Source organism: Mauremys mutica, chromosome 11 (genome assembly GCF_020497125.1).
Source record: "Mauremys mutica isolate MM-2020 ecotype Southern chromosome 11, ASM2049712v1, whole genome shotgun sequence".
Taxonomy (NCBI): Eukaryota; Metazoa; Chordata; order Testudines; family Geoemydidae; genus Mauremys; species Mauremys mutica.
The window spans coordinates 21,884,911-21,904,243 of NC_059082.1; the positions used below are offsets into that span (position 1 = coordinate 21,884,911).

At 40.9% G+C, this 19,333-nt stretch overlaps 2 protein-coding genes across 5 annotated transcripts in view; one reads left to right on the plus strand and one right to left on the minus strand.

Annotated features, from left to right (window-relative positions):
- The window catches only part of GLDN (gliomedin), a 226,113-nt gene that overhangs the window by 178,456 nt on the left and 28,324 nt on the right, over window positions 1–19,333 (minus strand). The window lies entirely within an intron of this gene.
- LOC123344591 (aromatase) overlaps window positions 1–19,333 on the plus strand; it is a 35,929-nt gene that overhangs the window by 4,024 nt on the left and 12,572 nt on the right. The window contains exons 1-4 of one of the 4 annotated variants that reach the window (XM_044980981.1): window positions 9,379–9,412; window positions 9,641–9,809; window positions 11,576–11,726; window positions 16,029–16,183. In XM_044980981.1, coding sequence (XP_044836916.1) covers window positions 9,665–9,809; window positions 11,576–11,726; window positions 16,029–16,183 — 451 coding nt within the window. In that variant the 5' untranslated portion in view covers window positions 9,379–9,412; window positions 9,641–9,664. The other 3 variants (XM_044980980.1, XM_044980979.1, XM_044980978.1) reach the window with 3 other exon arrangements.

Here is a 19,333-nt window from a genome sequence, read left to right on the forward strand (position 1 = left end):
AGGTTATTTTAATCCAAGTTAGCTAACCTGAGTTAAGAACACACCGTTGTTGTTGTTGCTGCTGCTTTTTGGTTTGTTTTGTGCTTACAGTGAAGACGTACCCAAAGACTCCTTTACACCACGCTGGTAGTATAAAGGGGGCCGTAACTGTAAGGCAGAATAATGTAAAAAAGTCTTAGTGTAAATAAGAATTAGGCCAAGTATGTTTAAGTTACGTTTATTCATAAATATTTACATTCAACAGATTTTATTATCTAGAAATATAATGACTCATTGAAAAAGGGAGGTGAACTACCGTTAAAAGTAGAAAGGGGAGAGTCATGGCAAATAGGCTGAATTACAAGAAATTCAACACAAGAAAGTGTTTATCAGTGATGATTGGTGGTTTATAGGTTACACCTTTAAACACTGAAGCACATATTGTGAAGTGTAACTGTGTAGACTGTCGGTCCTTCATCAGTTAAGACTGAGCCAATCACAACACATCTTCCAATCTTCTCTCGCTCTGGCCGTCCTTCACCATGCTTGTCCATATCTCCTTGTTAGAAAATCATCCCACCTCTTTGGAGGCCGACCACATGGCCATTTCAGTTCTCACGGATACCACTCAGATATAGCTGCAGTCCATCTGTTGTCATCGAGTCGGGCCACATGTCCCACCCACCGCATTTTGCTGAGCCTGCTTTCAACAACAACATCTTGCACTCCAGACTGCTGCCTAATTATTTCATTGGGGATGTGATCGCAGAGTGAAATGCCCAAAAATGTTTGTTCCATCGCCCTCTGTGTGACAGACAGTTGATGTTCTTCAGTCATCGTCAGCGACCATGTTTCGCTGCCATATAGCATCACTGGAAGCACGGTCGAGTTTAAAAGATTCACATGAGTTGTTTTGCTGATCTTTCCTTGGAGGATGTCCCTGATGTCATTGAATGTGCACCATCCAGCTTTTTTTCTGCGTGAAGTTCGCCTTTCTGATCACGGTGAATGTCGACTTCCTGACCCAAATAAATGTATTTGTTGACCTCTTGGATCTGCGCTCCTCCAAGAATTATTTGGGTTCTTGGCAGAATATCTGATCTCATATTTCGTTTTCGACTGGTTCATTTTTAATCTGACTTGACTACTGTTCGTGTTCAGTTCTTTAAGCATTTTCTCAAGCTGGACTGTATTTTCGGCTATCAGCACTATATCATCTGCAAACCTGAGATGGTTTAGCTGCTCGCCATTGATATTAATCCCACCTTTCAAGTCTGCTTGTCGAAACACCAATTCAAGACAGGCTGTGAATAATTTTGGTGAAACTGTATCTCCTTGTTTCACACCTTTCTCGATGGGGGATTCGAAGGGAAGTATCGAACAGCAATATATCCATGCTGCAGCCAGAGTTCACTTCCTTTAATAATGTGATATATTTTGCGCTGATGCCCTGTTCTGAAAGAGCTTCAAGAATGGCATTAGTCTCCACTCTATCAAATGCCTTCTCATAGTCCACGAAGGCAATGCACAAAGGGAACTTGTATTCCCTTGAACATTCTAGTAGTTGGTTTAGAGTGAAGATGTGGTCTATCGTGCTGTAATTTCTTCGAAAACTGGCCTGCTCTCTAGGTTGCTGTTTATCCAGGTTTCACGACAGTCAATTTGTTATTATTTTGGTGAACAACTTATAGACATGCAAAAGCAAGGCAGATCGGGCAATAGTTCTTTAGATTTTCTCGATCGCCTTTCTTATGCAGCAAGATGGTGTTGGACTCTTTCCAACTGGACAGTATCTTCTGGATTTCCAGGTAATGGCTGAACCTTTGGGCGAGAGCTTTCCAGAGTTCCTGACCTCCCGCCTTAAGCACTTCTGCTGTCAGACTGTCCTTGCCTGGAGCCTTCCTGAAGTATAATACTTAAAAGAAAAGCTGTAATTTTCCATTTTATTTCTCAAGCCACTCTGAAATACATTGTGTCTTAGTAAAGTAAAAAAAAGCAATGCTCGTCCATCCAAAATAAGTTAGTCCTCAGAGTAAAACTCAAACTAATGACAAGGTATAACTGAGTTGGTTTCATGCTACATCACAAAGTATCAGAGGTGCAATTTTTATTTTGACAGAAGAATAAGTGTTAAAATTAGAAGTAGTCTGACCTTAAACCCCTATAATCCTTGAATTTTGGAGGGGTTTGAAGTCTGCATCCATTTCTTGGTCTGAATTTTGCAGCTGGCCCATAACTTTACAATGGGACACAATCCCAGCTGTGAACACCCCTAGAAATGAACGTGGTCAAAATCTAGGACTGCCTGGAAGATACTTTGGGGTTCAACTTTGCAAGATGTTGAGTATCTCCTGCTAGGTGCTCAGAATCCTCACATGGCATTTGACCCTGCAGTTGAAATATTTGTATATATGGGTCTTTGCAAAGCTGTTATTCCATGCTGTAACATCCAAATCTGCTGTCACTTATTTCTGTTTGTCTTTAGTAATCCATGGCAATAAAGGCAGCAGAAGCAAAGGATGAACCCACCACAAGACCAAAAATAATGGAATGTTTTGCATTGCTGAGGGAATGTAGCATTATTAGTTACCACTGGCAAGTTAACAAAGAATCTGCAGTTCATTGGCTGCCAAAGGTCAGAAGGAGAGACCAACAGCCCTTGAAAAGCAGGGTCGCAGCGCTTGAATTTGTAATGAATATATGGCTTATAAGTGACTAAAATTTTGGCCCTTCTGAAAAGAAACACCTTCATTTCCTCCCTCTCTAATCCACAGAGGTGCTATTTTTGTTTTGGTACATACCACCATCTGGGGGCTGTAGACTCATGAAGTGATTTAGCAGGTGGAAAGGGTTGGAGACTAAGTGAAAAATGGAAGAAACTCATCCATTTGTACACAGTACATTCAAGCATGCTGGCATCCAGATACTGTGGCAACACACACAAAGCACCCAAGCTTGTTTCTAATTAGGGTGACCAGACAGCAAGTGTGAAAAGTCGGGACAGGGGGTGGGGGTGGGGGGTAATAGGAGCTTATATAAGAAAAATACCCCAAAATCGGGACTGTCCCTATAAAATCGGGACATCTGGTCACCCTATTTCTAATGAATCTCTCAATTTCAAGTAAGAGTGCTAGGTGTTTCTATTTGTTTTTAGTTTGCAATAATGCACTACTGTCATTAATATAAATACCATTGCACAGTGAAAACAATTGCATTTTTTAAAAAATTATTTGTTCAATTGCTAGCCACTCCCTCCATTCAAGTTTTTCAGATCCCACACAACTGCAGTCACTCTAGCTGCATTTCACAAATTGATAGCCCCATTCTCTGCACACGAACCTCCAAAAGCCAACTCTCAACAGCTTCATTAGGGCTTGAAACCCAGGGAGACCACTCTAGAAATGTACCTTCATTAAGCCTTGTTTTCCTCTTTATTCCTTACTCCTACCTCTTACCACTATCCATACTGCCCCTCACTTTGCCTATCCTTTGGCTCAGGTCACAATAGTGACACAAGCCTAAACCTTTGTCTGGGAGATGAGCCCCTCACCTGCATCCTGCACTGGACCAACAACTTGGAGTAAAAAAGTGAGCCCAGGGTAGATCTATTGTTTGGTAGCACACAGAACTGCCTCTAGGCTGTTGAGCTGGTCCCATATTTTGTTTTCTAAACAATAGATGTACTACAAGGAAACATTTAGATACTTGTTATCTCACTGTCTGGGTGGTGGCTGTGGGCAATGGTGTTTCTAGGACTTAGTATTTGGGGTAGCAGATAGGTTGGGAAAACATACATCTATGGATGCAGGAATTGAACAAAGTCATTCTCCTATGCAGGGGACTTTTAACTTAAAAGTACAGTAACTCCTCACTTAGTCATCCTGGTTAACATTGTTTCGTTATTAGGTTGCTGCTCTATTACAGAACATACTCGTTTAAAGACACACAATATACCATTATAAAGTTGTTTGGCTTGCCCCGCTCCACCAACCTGGTCGGTGCTCTTGCCAGGGAGGGGAGTGGGGTTGGGGCGTAGGGTCTTGCCCCGTTCTCTCAGCCAGCATTCCAGCCGAGGAGCAGGCAAGCCCCTGACCCCACTCCCCAGCAGGAGTGCCGGGCGGGTGGAATGGGCAAGCCCCTGAATCCTGACCCCGCTATGCCCCTGCCTCAATTTTAAATTGTTTTAAAATGATTTAAAACTTATACTGTAAATGTATATGTCTTTTGTCTGGCAAAAAAAAATAAATCCCTAGAACCTACTCCTCCGCCATTTACATTAATTCTTATAAGGAAATTGGATTCGGTTTACATCATTTCACTTAAAGTAGCATTTTTCAGGAACATAACTACAACGTTAAGCAGGGAGTTACTGTACTAAAGATGATGCAATTGAGTACACCATAAAGCTGCATATTACTGAAGCACCTAACAAATTCTATGGGATTCCAATAATAGAAAGCCAGCAATGATAGCTCAATGCACTTCTCTTCTGTGATTTAAGAATGGGAAATGAGAGAAAGTAACTGCACTGATGGAAAGAACCCACACTGCAGCCTCTCTCATGGCCAGTACCCAAACCTTTACTCACACCAAGCAGAACTTATTAGTCAATTTGCACACAAGGGTGAGTAAGGGCAGCTAAATTGGGTCTTTAACAGCACTACCTACTTACTTGGCTTGAGACTAGCCCCTGCCTCAGAGTCCCTTCACTCAAGTAGGGTTGCCAACTTTCTAACTGAACAAAACCAAACACCCTTGCCCTGGCCCTATTCTGAGGCCCCACCCCTCTCACTCCATCCCCATGCCCTCCGTCACTCACTCTCCCCCACCCTCACTCACTTGTTCATTTTCACCAGGCTGGGGAGGGTTCCTTTCGACCAGGTGTTGGGTCTCTCAAACTTCCCACATGGTTTGTGTGCCGCAGTAACTTGGCCCTCCAGCTAAGTTATAAAAGAAAAAGTCCACCCTTTCCATCATATCAAACTCCAAACCAACATAAAACCTGAGAGGGTCTTTCACCCCAGTCTCAAGCTTGACATAACTCTTCCTTTTTGAGGGTCTATCTACCCTTCCTGGGATCTACTCAGTTTCTTTCATGCTTTTATAGACCCCTGACTCTCTAGGCAGCTGCCCCCATAGTCCCTCCTCAATCTGGCTCTCCACAGGCCGGGTTCTCTCCAGTTCTCCCCCAGGCCATCTGCCTGGGAGTCACCCTGTGTCCAGGGCCTACCACAGAAGCCTAACCTGCTTCCGATAGTTCCCACCCTGTTCTCTTCAACCGAGCTCTCACTGACTTTTACAGGAGCAAGATGTTCTTCATCAAGCCCTGCAGGGAGTCAGCTAATCAGTCACAGGTGGGGCTGGGCCCATCTCTTCTTAGCCGGGCCGATCACCCTATGATGGGCCCACCATCAAAGATACAGGGATGTAAATGAATTTTCCAGTTTTGACTCTCAGAGAAACTGACACCCTAACATTCTTGCAGAATTTTAGAGCTGAATTTCACAAATTGTGTACCCCTCTAATCAACATGATATATGAGCCAAATCCTGAATTTCATATTCAGGTAAAACTCTCATTGGAGTCAGCATTTGGGCCTATGTTTTGGTAATAAGATAAGCCTACTGCAAATCTTTGCATTAAGTTCACTTCTAGAGAGCTACTGCTATTGATCTCTCAGCTGATTTGGAACTGGGCTGCTCCATGGCACTCAACTGGCATCAAACCTGGGTCTGGGGGCATTGACCTCCAGTGACCTTTCTGATTCCTGTTAAACTTAACATATAAACTGCAATTAAAACACTCATTTAATACTAACCAATGTAATACAAGGGTCACCAGAAGAAGCGAGTCTCTATGGATGGCCAGATTTTCAAAAGAGCTCAGCATCCAATTGCATCCCTTTGTGCTGAGCTCTTTTGAAAATCTAGGCCCTAGAGTTAGGTTCTGGGAAGGTGATAGTAACACTCATACGATTCATATTAATCCAGGATTTAATCTATCACATCCCATACATGTACTGGACACACATTGGAGACTGAATGTCTTACACAGTAGGGATTGGATTTTAGGAGATGAAGGTTCCAGAGGAGAGGACTTGGGCATCAGAAAGGACACTAGGGACTACTTTGGACCCTCATCCTCTGTTTCTACATCTCCATTGCATTCTTAAAAATCAGTTGCTGTCTTCATCTTCTGCAGCAGATATATGGGTATGTCAATGGTACTTATTTTAAATCACAGTCCATTACATTTAACAGAGAGCAAAGATACACAGCGATGATACACACACCCTGTACTCAGGGTATATTTTCTTGAATTGTAGAAGAAAGCAAACTTTTCAATAGGCAGCACTTTCTCTGCTTCTCTTTTACTGTCATATAAAAGCAGACATCTCCATTACCATATATAAAATCCATAACCTTTAAGGCAGTCACCTTCATGCTACTATGGGGTGACATATTGTTAACATCAGAATAACTGAAGTCAGAACAACAATTATACTACGATTTCTATGGCATACCGTCTCAGGATCTTAAAACGCTTTACAGACATTCATTAATTAGGCTTCATAGTACCTTGTGGATAATTATAGTATAATTACCTGCATTTTGCAGAGGTGAAGCAACTTGACCAGGCTCACCTGGTAAGGCTGTGACAAAGCAGCAAATAGAGCTCTGATCTCCTGTGCTTTTATCCACAAAGCCTTCCCGGCATGCAAGAGGACAACAATAAAGCAACGTAAGATACAGGAGCATTCATAGGTACAAAAGACATCCAGGGATCCAACTACCTATCAGTGTAGTACACACATTTCCAAAGGGTCATTTGACATTTTGTTTTACAGCAAGATCTTTTCTTTAAAAAGTGCTACAAGTATTTCACAGTAATGATCCAAAACACTATGGCAACCCTTGAATTCATAAGGTTTGGAATCATTACTTTCCTGTCCCATCCTTTGTTTGTATTCTGAACATCTTCTACTTAGACTGTAAGCTCATCTTCTTGTTTTCTGTAAAGCAGTGAGCACATTCTGTGCACTACATAAATATAATAATACTATTACTGCTAACTGAGTACGGTAGTACATTCTTCTACAGTATGAGACAAAAACACACAATGAACGAAAGCACAATATGAGAGAAAGTTTCAAGATAAACATTATGAAAACACAAAATATTGGGAAGAAATAGCTACAAACAGCTGTACCTGGACATGCTGAGTACCTGTACCCTAGAACTTAGATATTAAGTGATTAGGGAACAACGCAAATACACATTTAGTTATTGCAAGAACAGAGTTAAAAGGGTGTTTTACTCATCTAATCTAATGTATTGCACAGTAACAAGCTGTGAAACATCCCTTGTCTGGCTATTGCAAAAGGAAGATAGGAGACACTTGATATGGTTTTAATCAGACCTCGACTTTATTATTAAATGTCTGGGACTACCCAGCAGATAAAAGTGTACAGTGCAGGTAACTCCATGTTCATTCAATATCTACCCAGCAGGTTTCACCAGCGCCCCCTCTTTTTCCATCCAGGTCCCCCAGCCAACCCATTGCTGGGATCTTAACACCCCCCCACCTCTCCCACAAATGAGGGTTAAGGTGGGCTATAAGAAAGAGGGGTTGGCTTCCTGCTGTACCAGTCATAGGAGCCCTGAATTCCCCCATTCTGCTCCTATAACCAACACCGCCTTTTTAAGTCCTTTACAAAACCATTTATCAGGTCACCGTATCCCTTCCCTGCACTGCACATCCACCCCACACTTACATAATGAGTTGTAACATCATAGCCTAACTCCCTTCCCTACTTGCTGTAAAAAAGCTCTCCCTGAATCCACTGTGGGGAAGACAAACTCCAGCCCCCCACTCCACCTAGGCTAATTTGGTGGTCAGGGAAAAATTATTTCATAGACTTAAGGTCAGCAGGGACCATTATGATTGTCTAGTCTGACCTCCTGCACAATGCAGGCCACAGAATCTCACCCACCCACTCCTATAACAAACCCCTAACCTACGTCTGAGTTATTGAAGTCCTCAAATCATGGTTTAAAGACCTCAAGGTACAGAGAATCCTCCAGCAAGTGACCCATGCCCCATGCTGCAGAGGAAGGCGAAAAACCTCCAGGGTCTCTGCCAATCTTCCCTGGAGGAAAATTCCTTCCCGACCCCAAATATGGTGATCAGTTAAACCCTGAGCATGTGGGCAAGACTCACCAGCCAGCACCCAGGAAAGAATTCTCTGTAGTAACTCAGATCCCAACCCCATCTTACATCTCATCACAGACCATTGGGCATATTTACCTGCTAATAATCAACAATCAATTAATTGCCAAAATTAGGCTATCCCATCATACCATCTCTCCATAAACTTATCAAGCTTAGCCTGGAAGCCAGATATGTCTTTTGCCCCCACTACTCCCCTTGGAAGGCTGTTCCAGAACTTCATTCCTCTGATAGTTAGAAACCTTCGTCTAATTTCAAGTCTAAACTTCCTACTGTTCAGTTTATTTCCCAGTCCCCCTAGGAAGGAGCGGCTAGCATGATGCCCACAGCAGGTCCTGACCAAACCTAGTATTTCACCACCTCAAACGGAGGGAGAGTGGGTGGGTGCTGCACCACCTGGTCCAGGGAAAAAGGCTTCTCTCACCGTGCTTGTCCCTTTTCAACTCCCCAACCCTTCTGGTCCCTGGGGATGAGTCAGTGTCACCACGTTGACCCACTCCCCCTTTTTGCAGCACACACGCCTTTAAAGGACTATTCCCTCTTCCCCGGCAAGTTGGACAATGCTCCCCCACCCCGCCGCACGGTCATCATACAAATAACAGTATCTGCCTCCACAGGGACAAGCAAATCCCATGGTTTATGGCATATCTTAACATCTGCAGGGACCAGCAAGGAACCCTTCTCCCTCTTTTACAGCATGGTTGTCTGTTATGTTTTTGCCTTCCTTTGAAGAGTAAAGCATTGGTCACTGTCAAAGAGAAAAGATGGCACTAGACCTGATGAATCTATAGTCTGGTCTGACAAGTACTATGCTCTTCTGCTAAATATTTTGAAAAAAGTAAAAGGCAAAGCATTACGACACTCAGTGTCAGATAAAAATAAAGCACAATATAATTTTTACCCAGATGCCTGGGGCAAGCTACATTTGTGTACTAGGAAATATACTTGGTTGTTTTGGAAATCCAAGGACATTCACAAATGCTAGTGACATGGAGGGAAAAAAAGGTAGGTATCTTAGATAAAAGACTACAAGTGAGTTCATTCAACCCTTCCACATGTGTTGAGAGTTTAATTTCTTTTATTATGGTTAGAAATTTGGCACTCTGTCTGGAGTTAACGTCATTGTTGGCCAGCCAAGGGCAATATCAAAGATAAAAGGTCTATTGGCCAAAGCATCCAAAGGAACCTGAGCTTCAATACCAAGGTCAGAAATGCTTTGTTATTTCTGGGCAAAAAGTAAATCTGCTGTACGTCTGTTTTGACTTGTGGTTGAGCTTGTCTTGTCTAAGCAGCCAGTCTCATTATAAAACAAAGCTACTACTGGTATGAATTTGCTCAGTTACAGGACCTGCAATGGGGTTGCAAGGTACCGATTAAAGGTGTCTTAGCATTTTGAAACTTTCTGCCTCTTTCTATTTTTTCCCCCCTAAAGGCAAAGTAGACTCTCTTAGAAAAGATGATACTGGAAACCCTGAATCTGATGCATTACAATATCACCAGTGTGGTGCCAGAAGTGATGCCAACTGCCACCGTGCCCATACTCCTCCTCGTGTGCTTTCTTTTCCTAATCTGGAATTATGAAGAAACATCATCAATACCAGGTAAATTGATTTTAGACACGGTATCCCCCAAAATGCTAAAAAGGGGTTCTTTTGTTGTTCATACTATGGGAAAAAGGGGAATGATGGGTAATAAGTGCATATCTAGGAAACACAGAAGGAATATGCTGTATAACATATAATAGGGATATAATTATAGGAAAAACAAAAATCTGAAGTGCCCTATTTGCCCCCAAACTTTGTGCATTAAAGTTTGTTTGGTCAGCTGAAAGTATCACATTATTTACTTTCTTCAGATCTCTCCTTGTGTGCATATGATAGTATGTAATTTTAAATATGGTATCTAGACATTTATAGTCTGGATTATTTTCATGGATGTTTTAGAGCTTCTCATTTTGTTACTGTTGCAAACGTTAGAGCTTTGGAAGATGATTTCTGCTCAAAACAAGCCTAATTTAGAAGAGAGGGTCATTTTGGAGCTCTTTGGTTACCCACCTTTTCCCATGTATCTGACACTAAAGAACCACCATCCTATTCAGATGACCTTTGTTGCTAGGTTTTCAGGAACATATGTAGATGTCACTTGTTCGGTTTATTCTCCATTAGGTACAGGATAATAAATTTCCATAACCTGGAACATAGTGCACTGGTGTAAATAAGGAATAGCTGTTCAAATTAATGGGATTACACCTGAGTAAAGCTAATTGAGAGGAGACCCAGGCAAACTATCTTTGAATAACCCTTATTCATGGAGAGTTCAGAGAATACTGGAAAAGCATTTGCAGAAGGTTATGTAGTCCAGCCTGAATGCTTTATGGGATTAACCGAGAGAGATAACAGCATTCATTTTCCTTAAATTTACAGTTAAATAATCCTGGCTTCTGATTCCTGTTCATAAAGGTTGGTGTCTTGAGGTATTTGTACATATTGTGAACATAATGTGTGAAACTTTTCTCTAAGTACTTTACTTGCTTTCTTTCATGTCTCTGAACAAATCCCAAGACATTACAGCAGGCAAGCCAGACTGACCGCGTAGAACAGAGGGGGCTCCCTTTAGAACAGGTTCCTTTAGCCATTCTAAGACTCTTTCCCCACTCTTTTTCCCCCAAGGGGACAAATTTTGCTTTAAATTACACTAGTGCATCTCTGGAATCACTCTAGTGAAGTCAATGGAGTTATTCTAGATTTACACCGGTAGAACTCAGTTCAGAATCTTAACCATTGACTAAATTTAGATTATTCCGTTCTGAGCTCTTACATTAGAATGTTGCTTTCCGTAAACTCATTGAGTAGAACGCTCTTATACAGACCCATCTTCTAAAACTGTATTTTCCTCATTTACTATTCTTTATATTAAAAGAAAGCTAGGAAGCTGACTTTTGTAGGTGATATTACAGTCTAACAAAGGCCCTTGTCACTAAAACTATTTGTTAAATTTGCAAGTGGATAAACAATAGTATGTCATTGTTCTTTGAACTATTTCTTATTCCTTTGCCTTGATGCCCACCCACTACACCTCTAAATGAAAACCACCCCCATAGTCATCTGCTTGAAGTATCAGAAAAAGGTTCAGAGTCTAGTTTATTACATGCACATAGGATGTACATCAGGCTCAGGATCAAGCTGCTGTGGATATAAAACTGTCAACTCTGCAGATACAGATGTTCCTATGTCAGGTTTGCATGAGTCAATTTTATGTGAAATCAAGTGTCCAATAGGCTCTGTGACTTGGTGTCAAAGATCCTTCGCATACTGATATATTTTCTAACCCGTTGTTAAAATTCATATTTTTTTAACCTTTTCCTTAGGGCCTGGTTTCTGTATGGGAATTGGTCCCCTCATTTCACATGGGAGATTCCTTTGGATGGGAGTGGGCAATGCCTGCAACTATTACAATAAGATGTATGGAGAATTTATGAGAGTCTGGATCAGTGGAGAGGAAACACTCATTATTAGCAAGTAAATCTTTGTTCTCTCTCTCTCTCTCTCTCTCTCTCTCTCTCTCTCTAATAATATAAAGAGTATTTTGCAACTTTTTGCCAGGCACTTTGTTATATTAGAATTATTTCATGATTTTCAAAATTGTTTCTCACTAACAGGAATCGTACGTCTTGTGCTGCTTGCTGACCTCTCTTTTTTTGGGTGCAGCTTCTAAAGGTCAATACTTATATACTACAGGCTTGACCCTGTGCCACTGAAGTACCTGGGAGTTTTGCCATGTATTTCAATGGAACAGGGATCAGGCCCTAGTCCCAATCCTGTAAGCACTTACTCTCACTTGTCCTGCCATTTATTGTAATAGGACTACTGAGTTTAAGACACTATATAAGAACATTGATAGCTTGCAGGATCCAACCAAAAATTAATTTCATAAAGCCTCATGGAGATCTTTCTCAAAATGGGAGTAAAAACTGAAGATTATGGCCCCAATTCAGGAAGAGACTTAAACATATTCCTGAAGTTTTGCATAATCTCATTGGAATCAATGAGACTACTCATGTGCTTAAATTAAACATTCTTAAACACATTGCTGAATTGGAGCATGTAGTTTTACTAGCTGCAATAGAGGTGGGGGGGTTGTTCTTTGGGGGGGTGATTTTTTTTATTGGACATTCTGTGCACTCCTAATAAGGATGAGGATTTTTCCATATTTGAAAACTCTAACAAAGTCTTCCACACACAAATAACAACAAAAACAACTGTTGGATTAGCCGTTCTAACTACTCTGGATCCAGATATGTCAATCATGTAAAAGTCAGAGCCAGCTTGTTGCAAGACATTGTAGTCCAGGGAAATGAGCTCTAATCCTGGTGCTATCACTGACTTTGTACAGATCTGGGCAAGTCATTTCACTTTTCCGTCTCTGTCATTACCAGTAGGTAGAAACTATGAGAATGCTACCCACCCTCCTGACCAGATATAGGGGTAGTGAGGATTAATTACTTTATGTCCATACAATACTTAAAACATGTCAGACTGTGTAAATGCAAAGTGTTCTTATTGTTCTCTTTCACTATTTGATTCAAGTCTATAAGAAATAATCAGATACAAAATCAATGCAGTAGATGAATCAGACTCCATAGTCATTACCTCAGCTTTGGTCAGGATTGCCTCTCACTTAAAAATCTTGATAGGACATGGAAAACTAATATTTAAAATTCTTTACAATGTCAATAGAGCATTTGCAGTGGTTCTTATGGCCTGTCACAGTTAAACAGCAAGATCTGAGCTCTGTAAAAATACAGGTACAGTCCTGCTCCCTTTAAGGCAATTGAACTTTTGCCATCAACTTCCCTTAGATTAAGAGCAGATGCACAGAGGGATTTGCAGAGTCTGCACTACAATTTACATTGTCTCCTCCAGGCCTTGACTGCATAATTTTGTAATGAAATATGATTTTATAGCTTCCATCAGCAAAATCCAGCCCAATGTTAATAGCTACCTTTCACTCTATCTCTCTGCTCAGACAGGAGCAAATCCTGAAATCCTCACTTAGGGCCACTCTGTGATTGGCCTTTAGGTAAGCGTAAAGGTTGGAAAAGAGCATAGGGAGCCTCTCCCCATGATTGCACATCTGTGATGGGCCTGTCATCATTCCACTCCCTGAGCGCATGGAAGTACAGGGACTCTTCCTTCCCTGCACAATCCACCACAATGGACGCCCAGGAGCGGTGGGGAGGAAGGGAAAGAGAGCAGGGCAGAAGGGACAAGGGAAATATGCTGCACTCCCTGAAAGGCTGTAGCTCTGAGCACAATCCCCTGGCAGAATTCCTCTCTGGTTATGTTCCTCTGCTCTACCCCGTACTTTAATCCTTACTCAATCTTTACTCAGGCAAAACTCCCAGAGTGAAATCCTGGCCCCATTAAAGGCAATAGCAAAACTCCATTGTCTTCACTCAGGCCATGATTTGCAGTGAGAGTTTTGTCTTAGTTAACACTGCATAAAGATTTCAGGATTTGGTCTCTGAAGCGTGCGTGGCATGAAAAGTGGCTGGCTGTTTCATCTCTGCCAGTCTCACTCTTCCTTCCTTTGGCGTCTTTGATCTGATCATTTTGTGCCACTGGATCAGCATTTCTAAGCAGCTAGCTCCCTCTACAGGAATTCAGGTTCTAAAGTAGTAATGCTGATCGAGCCCAGTTTGCCAGAGTGTGATAATTGAATAAGCATGGTTAACAGAAAAAAGAGGAGGGTATGTTCCAGTGGTGGTAGGTTTTTTTTATTATTTAGGGTTGGTTTGACACATACTTTGTTTTTGTAATATTTCTTCTTTGGTTTTATATATATGAGTAATTCTAATCTCTGCTAATTAATTAGTAATTTTATAGGCATTATATTAAACATATGAAAGTAAAGAATTGTAATGTAGCTAACTACCATATACTGGTAAAGCAAGGTCCTTGTTATATTGTGCATTCACTGTGGCTACATAGTTAGATCAGGCACTGAATCAAGTGATGCATGTTGTGCACTATGGGCTGCATCTTGCAAGGCAATGAGCACTCTGGCTCTGATCCAGGAAAGCAGCTAACGGTCCACAGGGCTCAGAACCTTGCTGAATTGAGCCCTATGAAACTGGAAGACTGAGGTCACGTTTATTGGTCTCTAAGGAGCATCCTTGTGAGAGACTGTCCTTATTCTCCAATGGGTAGTGTTTATGTTCAGGTAGCAGAATTTTATTACACACGAATATTTGTGTTTTCTTCATGGGTTTGCCAATGATCAAAGATCTATAAAATGTGTAAGTGGCAGTATATGCCTGCCATGATTGATGGGATCTAACATCTGCACATTTTAATCCATCAAAGACAGGCTATGCAGTGTTGCAGTCCCATAGTTTATAGGCTGAGCCTGTCAAAATGATCAGAACATGACTGTGGTCCTAAGGAGAGTTGGGTGAAAAGTAGAGAGAAAATTCAGAACCATTATGCTGAATTCCAAATCACATTAAATATGGCCACATTCATATCCTGCATAAAAGGAAACTTCAGTTTGGACAATTATCTGTGGCAAGTCATAGCTCCGACATGGTCAATAGTTCAAAATCGTTACATTCATCACAACATTTGTGTTTTCACAAGAGTACGGTACATTAATTTTGGATGGAAGCAGCAGTAGTTTATAAAGGCTGGATCATCTACTCAGAAAACAAATAAATACCATGTGATTTAGGTGACCAAACAGAGATTCCTTAGCAATAACTCACTACTTTGGTTTATGCTCTAAAGCATGAGAATTTATACCCCTTCCAAAACTTTGGGGTATGTTTGTTTTGGTTGTCTTTAATCTTTCCTATTGCCAATTAGTGCTAATGGTGCTGGTAGTTTTTAAGATATGAAAGCCTGTCCACTAGGGAACACCAGCTCATTTAATTTAGGTCACCGAGAAGCTGTTAGATGATAACGATTTCCAGTTATTTGGACTGGATTTCAACTGGTGACCTAGAAAATCTCACTCTATTAATGTGTCTGGGGCTAGTGAACAGATGCAGGGGGTTGTATTTTCAGTACCAGACACAACCTTCCCAAACACAATACTCCGCACAAATAAACACACCACCACATTCCAAGGGTAATTAGTGTGTGTGTATATAAGATTTCCAATTCTGTACTCCCATGCAATCCCTTGTGGAACTCACTGCCGTAAGAGATTATTGAGGAACAGATCTTAAAAGAAATCATTAAAGGATGAGACACATAGGAATAATAAGAACATCATTCTCAATTACATTGACCAGTAACAAAATTAAAAATGTACAAAGGGTTATCAGTCCTCTTGATTCAATATGAAAGGCAACCAAAAACTGTCTAGGGTGAAGAAACAACTTCCTCTATATACATTTTATTGCATAACTGCCATCAAATGTTTTACATCTGCTTTTGAAGAATCTGATACTGGCCATTGTCAGAGACAGTGTGGCAATGTCTATGTTCCTATAGATTTCTATGCATCTTCACACTTTACTCCGGTTGAATTTCCAAGGCAGTCAATTGCCATTTTACTGAGAAAATAGTGCATGCCTAGCCGCATGCATAAAAAAAATGTACTTATAAAAATGCCATGCATCATGCTATCAATCAGATCATGGCTTTTAAAGAATCGCATATATAAGAAGTAACATCAATGTTGCATGCACAGTATGTTTGAGCTGAAAGTGCTTTGTCTCTCTCAAGTGATCAACACCTCAGAAGATTGGGCTTGAAGTAGCGTAAGTCAAATTAAAGAGATATATTGACAAAATGATCTTTTTTTTCCTTTCCCAGATCCTCCAGTATCTTCCATGTAATGAAACATGGGCAATATAGCTGTAGATTTGGAAGCAAACTTGGGTTACAGTGCATTGGCATGCATGAAAATGGTATTATATTTAATAATAACCCAGCACTCTGGAAAGAAATTCGACCTTTTTTCACCAAAGGTAAATTATTATGTATTTCTATATTTACCACATTTACTGTGCCATATATTTTGTGCTTATGAAATTCTGGGATTGGCATTTTGTGTAAGTATAAGGAGCCATTTTTCCTTCTCTGACCCTCCCCCCAAAATATTTCAGTCTTCTTTCTTCACTCATCTTGATTCTCATGACTCTAGAGAAGGACTTGCAATAACTTTGCAAATTCCTAATTTTCTCTAAGCAAATCCTAATTATGTCCCACAAGCCAGATTTGAATATTTTTACATTTATGGCCCGTCTCAATTCAAGTGGCAATTTTGTAAGAATATTTATTTAACTAAAAGATTCTGTATCCCAACTTCAATTGATTTCAAAGAAACTTCACTCTTACCATAATTTAAAATGTATTTATAATTTCAAAATGAATTTAAGAGCGCCGTGCAGCAGGAATCATTAATTGTTTTAGAACATTGAAAATCAGGGCAGTAACAGGGTCAACTCAGAATATCAACTTACTTGCTCTGTAACACGGCCCAAACTCAAAAAGGAAATCTGAGGTGTTATGACAATATTAAACGATGGGGCCCAGATCTGCAGCAGTATTTAGATGCTTAACTCCCATTTAAATTAATGCATGTTAAGTGCCTAAATTCCTTTGAGAATCTGGGCCTGAAGCTTTGTTTTAAGGTTGTACAACCTTTGTCATTTTGGGCTCATGTGGTGTCAACAATCCTAAACTGTCAGTTTTCAATTGTAGACTTTTTATAACTTTGGGGGTCAATTGAACCTAACGACTTTAATGATTTCAACAAAACTTGCAGGTTTTTTAACAAAATCACTGAGTTTCAATAGTTCCCTCATTACTTTGTCCTTCTGCAATCCCCCATAATTCAAGAAGGGCTGTGGGCTCACAGCTACTGCACAGCTCCCTGTGGTGATTTTGGGGCCTGATTTAAGAAGCTGAAAAGACGTGAAGTATTAAAGTATTAATGTGCCATCATTCTAAGTTTTCTATACTATTATTTTTCTTCCACCCTCTATTTTGTGTTGTTGTTCCACATCTGCACCCTAGTGGACACTGTTGGTGAAAAATATCAGCTGGTTCCAATTGGCATAAGATTTTGGTTCAATTGGTCTACTCAGTCCTGGGATAGTATACATCTAATTACACAAATGTTCACCAACTGAGTTACAGTGGGGAATCTCCTCCCCTCCCATTCACCACCATATTGATCACCTGTCCCAATATATGATAACTTAACATCCTTGAGGCAGCTACAGACATTGCGTACATCGAAGAGTAGCGTAAGCATTTAGTGCATGATTTTCAAACACACTCAGAATTGGCTTAAGTCTACTCCCATTAAATGAACTGTAAAATTCTCATTGACTTCTTGGGAGCAGAGTTGACTAATTTGACAATTTTAAAAATCCCACCCATAACATTTTTAGGTTGGAATAAATGGTCATTTTTCACAGTGGAGTGAGAGATAAATAGTGGGGTTCCCCCAAGGATCTGTACTGGGATCAGTGCTTTTCAACACATTCATTAATGATTAGGGCCCTACCAAATTCATAGTCCATTTTGGTCAATTTCATGGTCATATGATTTTAAAAATGGTAAATTTCATGATTTCAGCAATTTAAATCTGAAATGTCATGGTGGTGTAACTGTAGAGGTCCTGACCCAAAAAGGAGTTGGGCCAGGGGGGTGTTTCCGCAAGGTTATTGTAGGGAGGGTTGTGGTAGTGCTACCCATACTTCTGCACTGCTGCTGGTGGAGCTGCCTTCAGAGCTGGGCAGCTGGAGAGTGGCGGCTGCTGGATGGGAGCCCGGCTCTGAAGGCAGAGCTACCCCCAGCAGCAGCGCAGAAGTAAGGATGGCATGGGATGGTATTGCCACCCTTACTTCTGTGCTGCTGCCTGCAGAGCTTGGCGCTCAGTCAGCAGCCACCACTCTCCAACCATCCAGGTCTGATGGCAGCAGCACAGAAGTAAGGGTGGCAATACCAGCCCCCCCCTAAAATTAACTTGCGACCTCCCTGCAACGCCCTTTTGGGTCAGAACCCCCAATTGGAGAAACCTGGTCTCTCCAATGAAATCTGTATAGTATAGGGTAAAAGCACACACAAGATCACATTTCACAGGGGAAGACCAGATTTTACAGTCCATGATGCATTTTTCATGGCTATGAATTTAGTAGGGCACTATTAATCTAGAAAAGGAGGTAAAAAGTGAGGTGGCAAAGTTTGCAGCTGATACAAAATTACTCAAGATAGTAAAGTCCAAAGCTGACAGTGAAAAGTTACAAAGGGATCTCACAAAATTTGGTGACTGGGCAACAAAATGGCACATGATATTCAATGTTGATAAGTGTAAAGTAATGCACTTTGGAAAACATAATTCCAACTAAACATACAAAATGATGGGGTCTAAATTAGCTGCTACCACTCAATAAAAAGATCTTGGAACTAGTCTAGATAGTTCTCTGAAAACATTTGCTCAATGGGCAGTGGCAGTCAAAATGTTAGGAACCATTAGGAAAAGAATAGATAAGACAGAAAATATCGATGCTACTATATAAATCCATGGTATACTCCTATCTAGAGCACAGAATGCAGTTCTGGTCACCCTGTATCAAAGATATGTTAGAACTGGAAAAAGTACAGAGAATGGCAACAAAAATTATTAGGGGAATGGAACAACTTCCATATAAGAGAGATTGAAAAGACTAGGACTGTTCAGCTTAGGAAAAAAGAGACAACTAAGGAGGGATATGATAGATGTCTATAAAATCATGAATGGTGTGGAGAGAGTGTTATCTACCCCTTCACATAACACAGGAGCCAGGGGTCACCCAATGAAATTAATAGGCAGCAGGTTTAAAACAAACATAAGAAAGCACTTCACATAACAGTCAACCCGTAGAACTCATTGTCAGTGGATGTTGTGAAGGCCAAAAGAATAACTGGGTTCAAAAGAGAATTAGATAAGTTCATGAAGGATAGGTCAGGGATGCAACCCCACACTCTGGGTGTCCCTAAGCCTCTGACTGCCAGAAACTGCAACTAGATCAACCACTCAATAATTGCCATGTTAATACCCTCTGAAGCATCTGGTACTTGCCACTGTCAGAAGACAGGGTACTGGGTTAGACAGACCATTGGTCTGA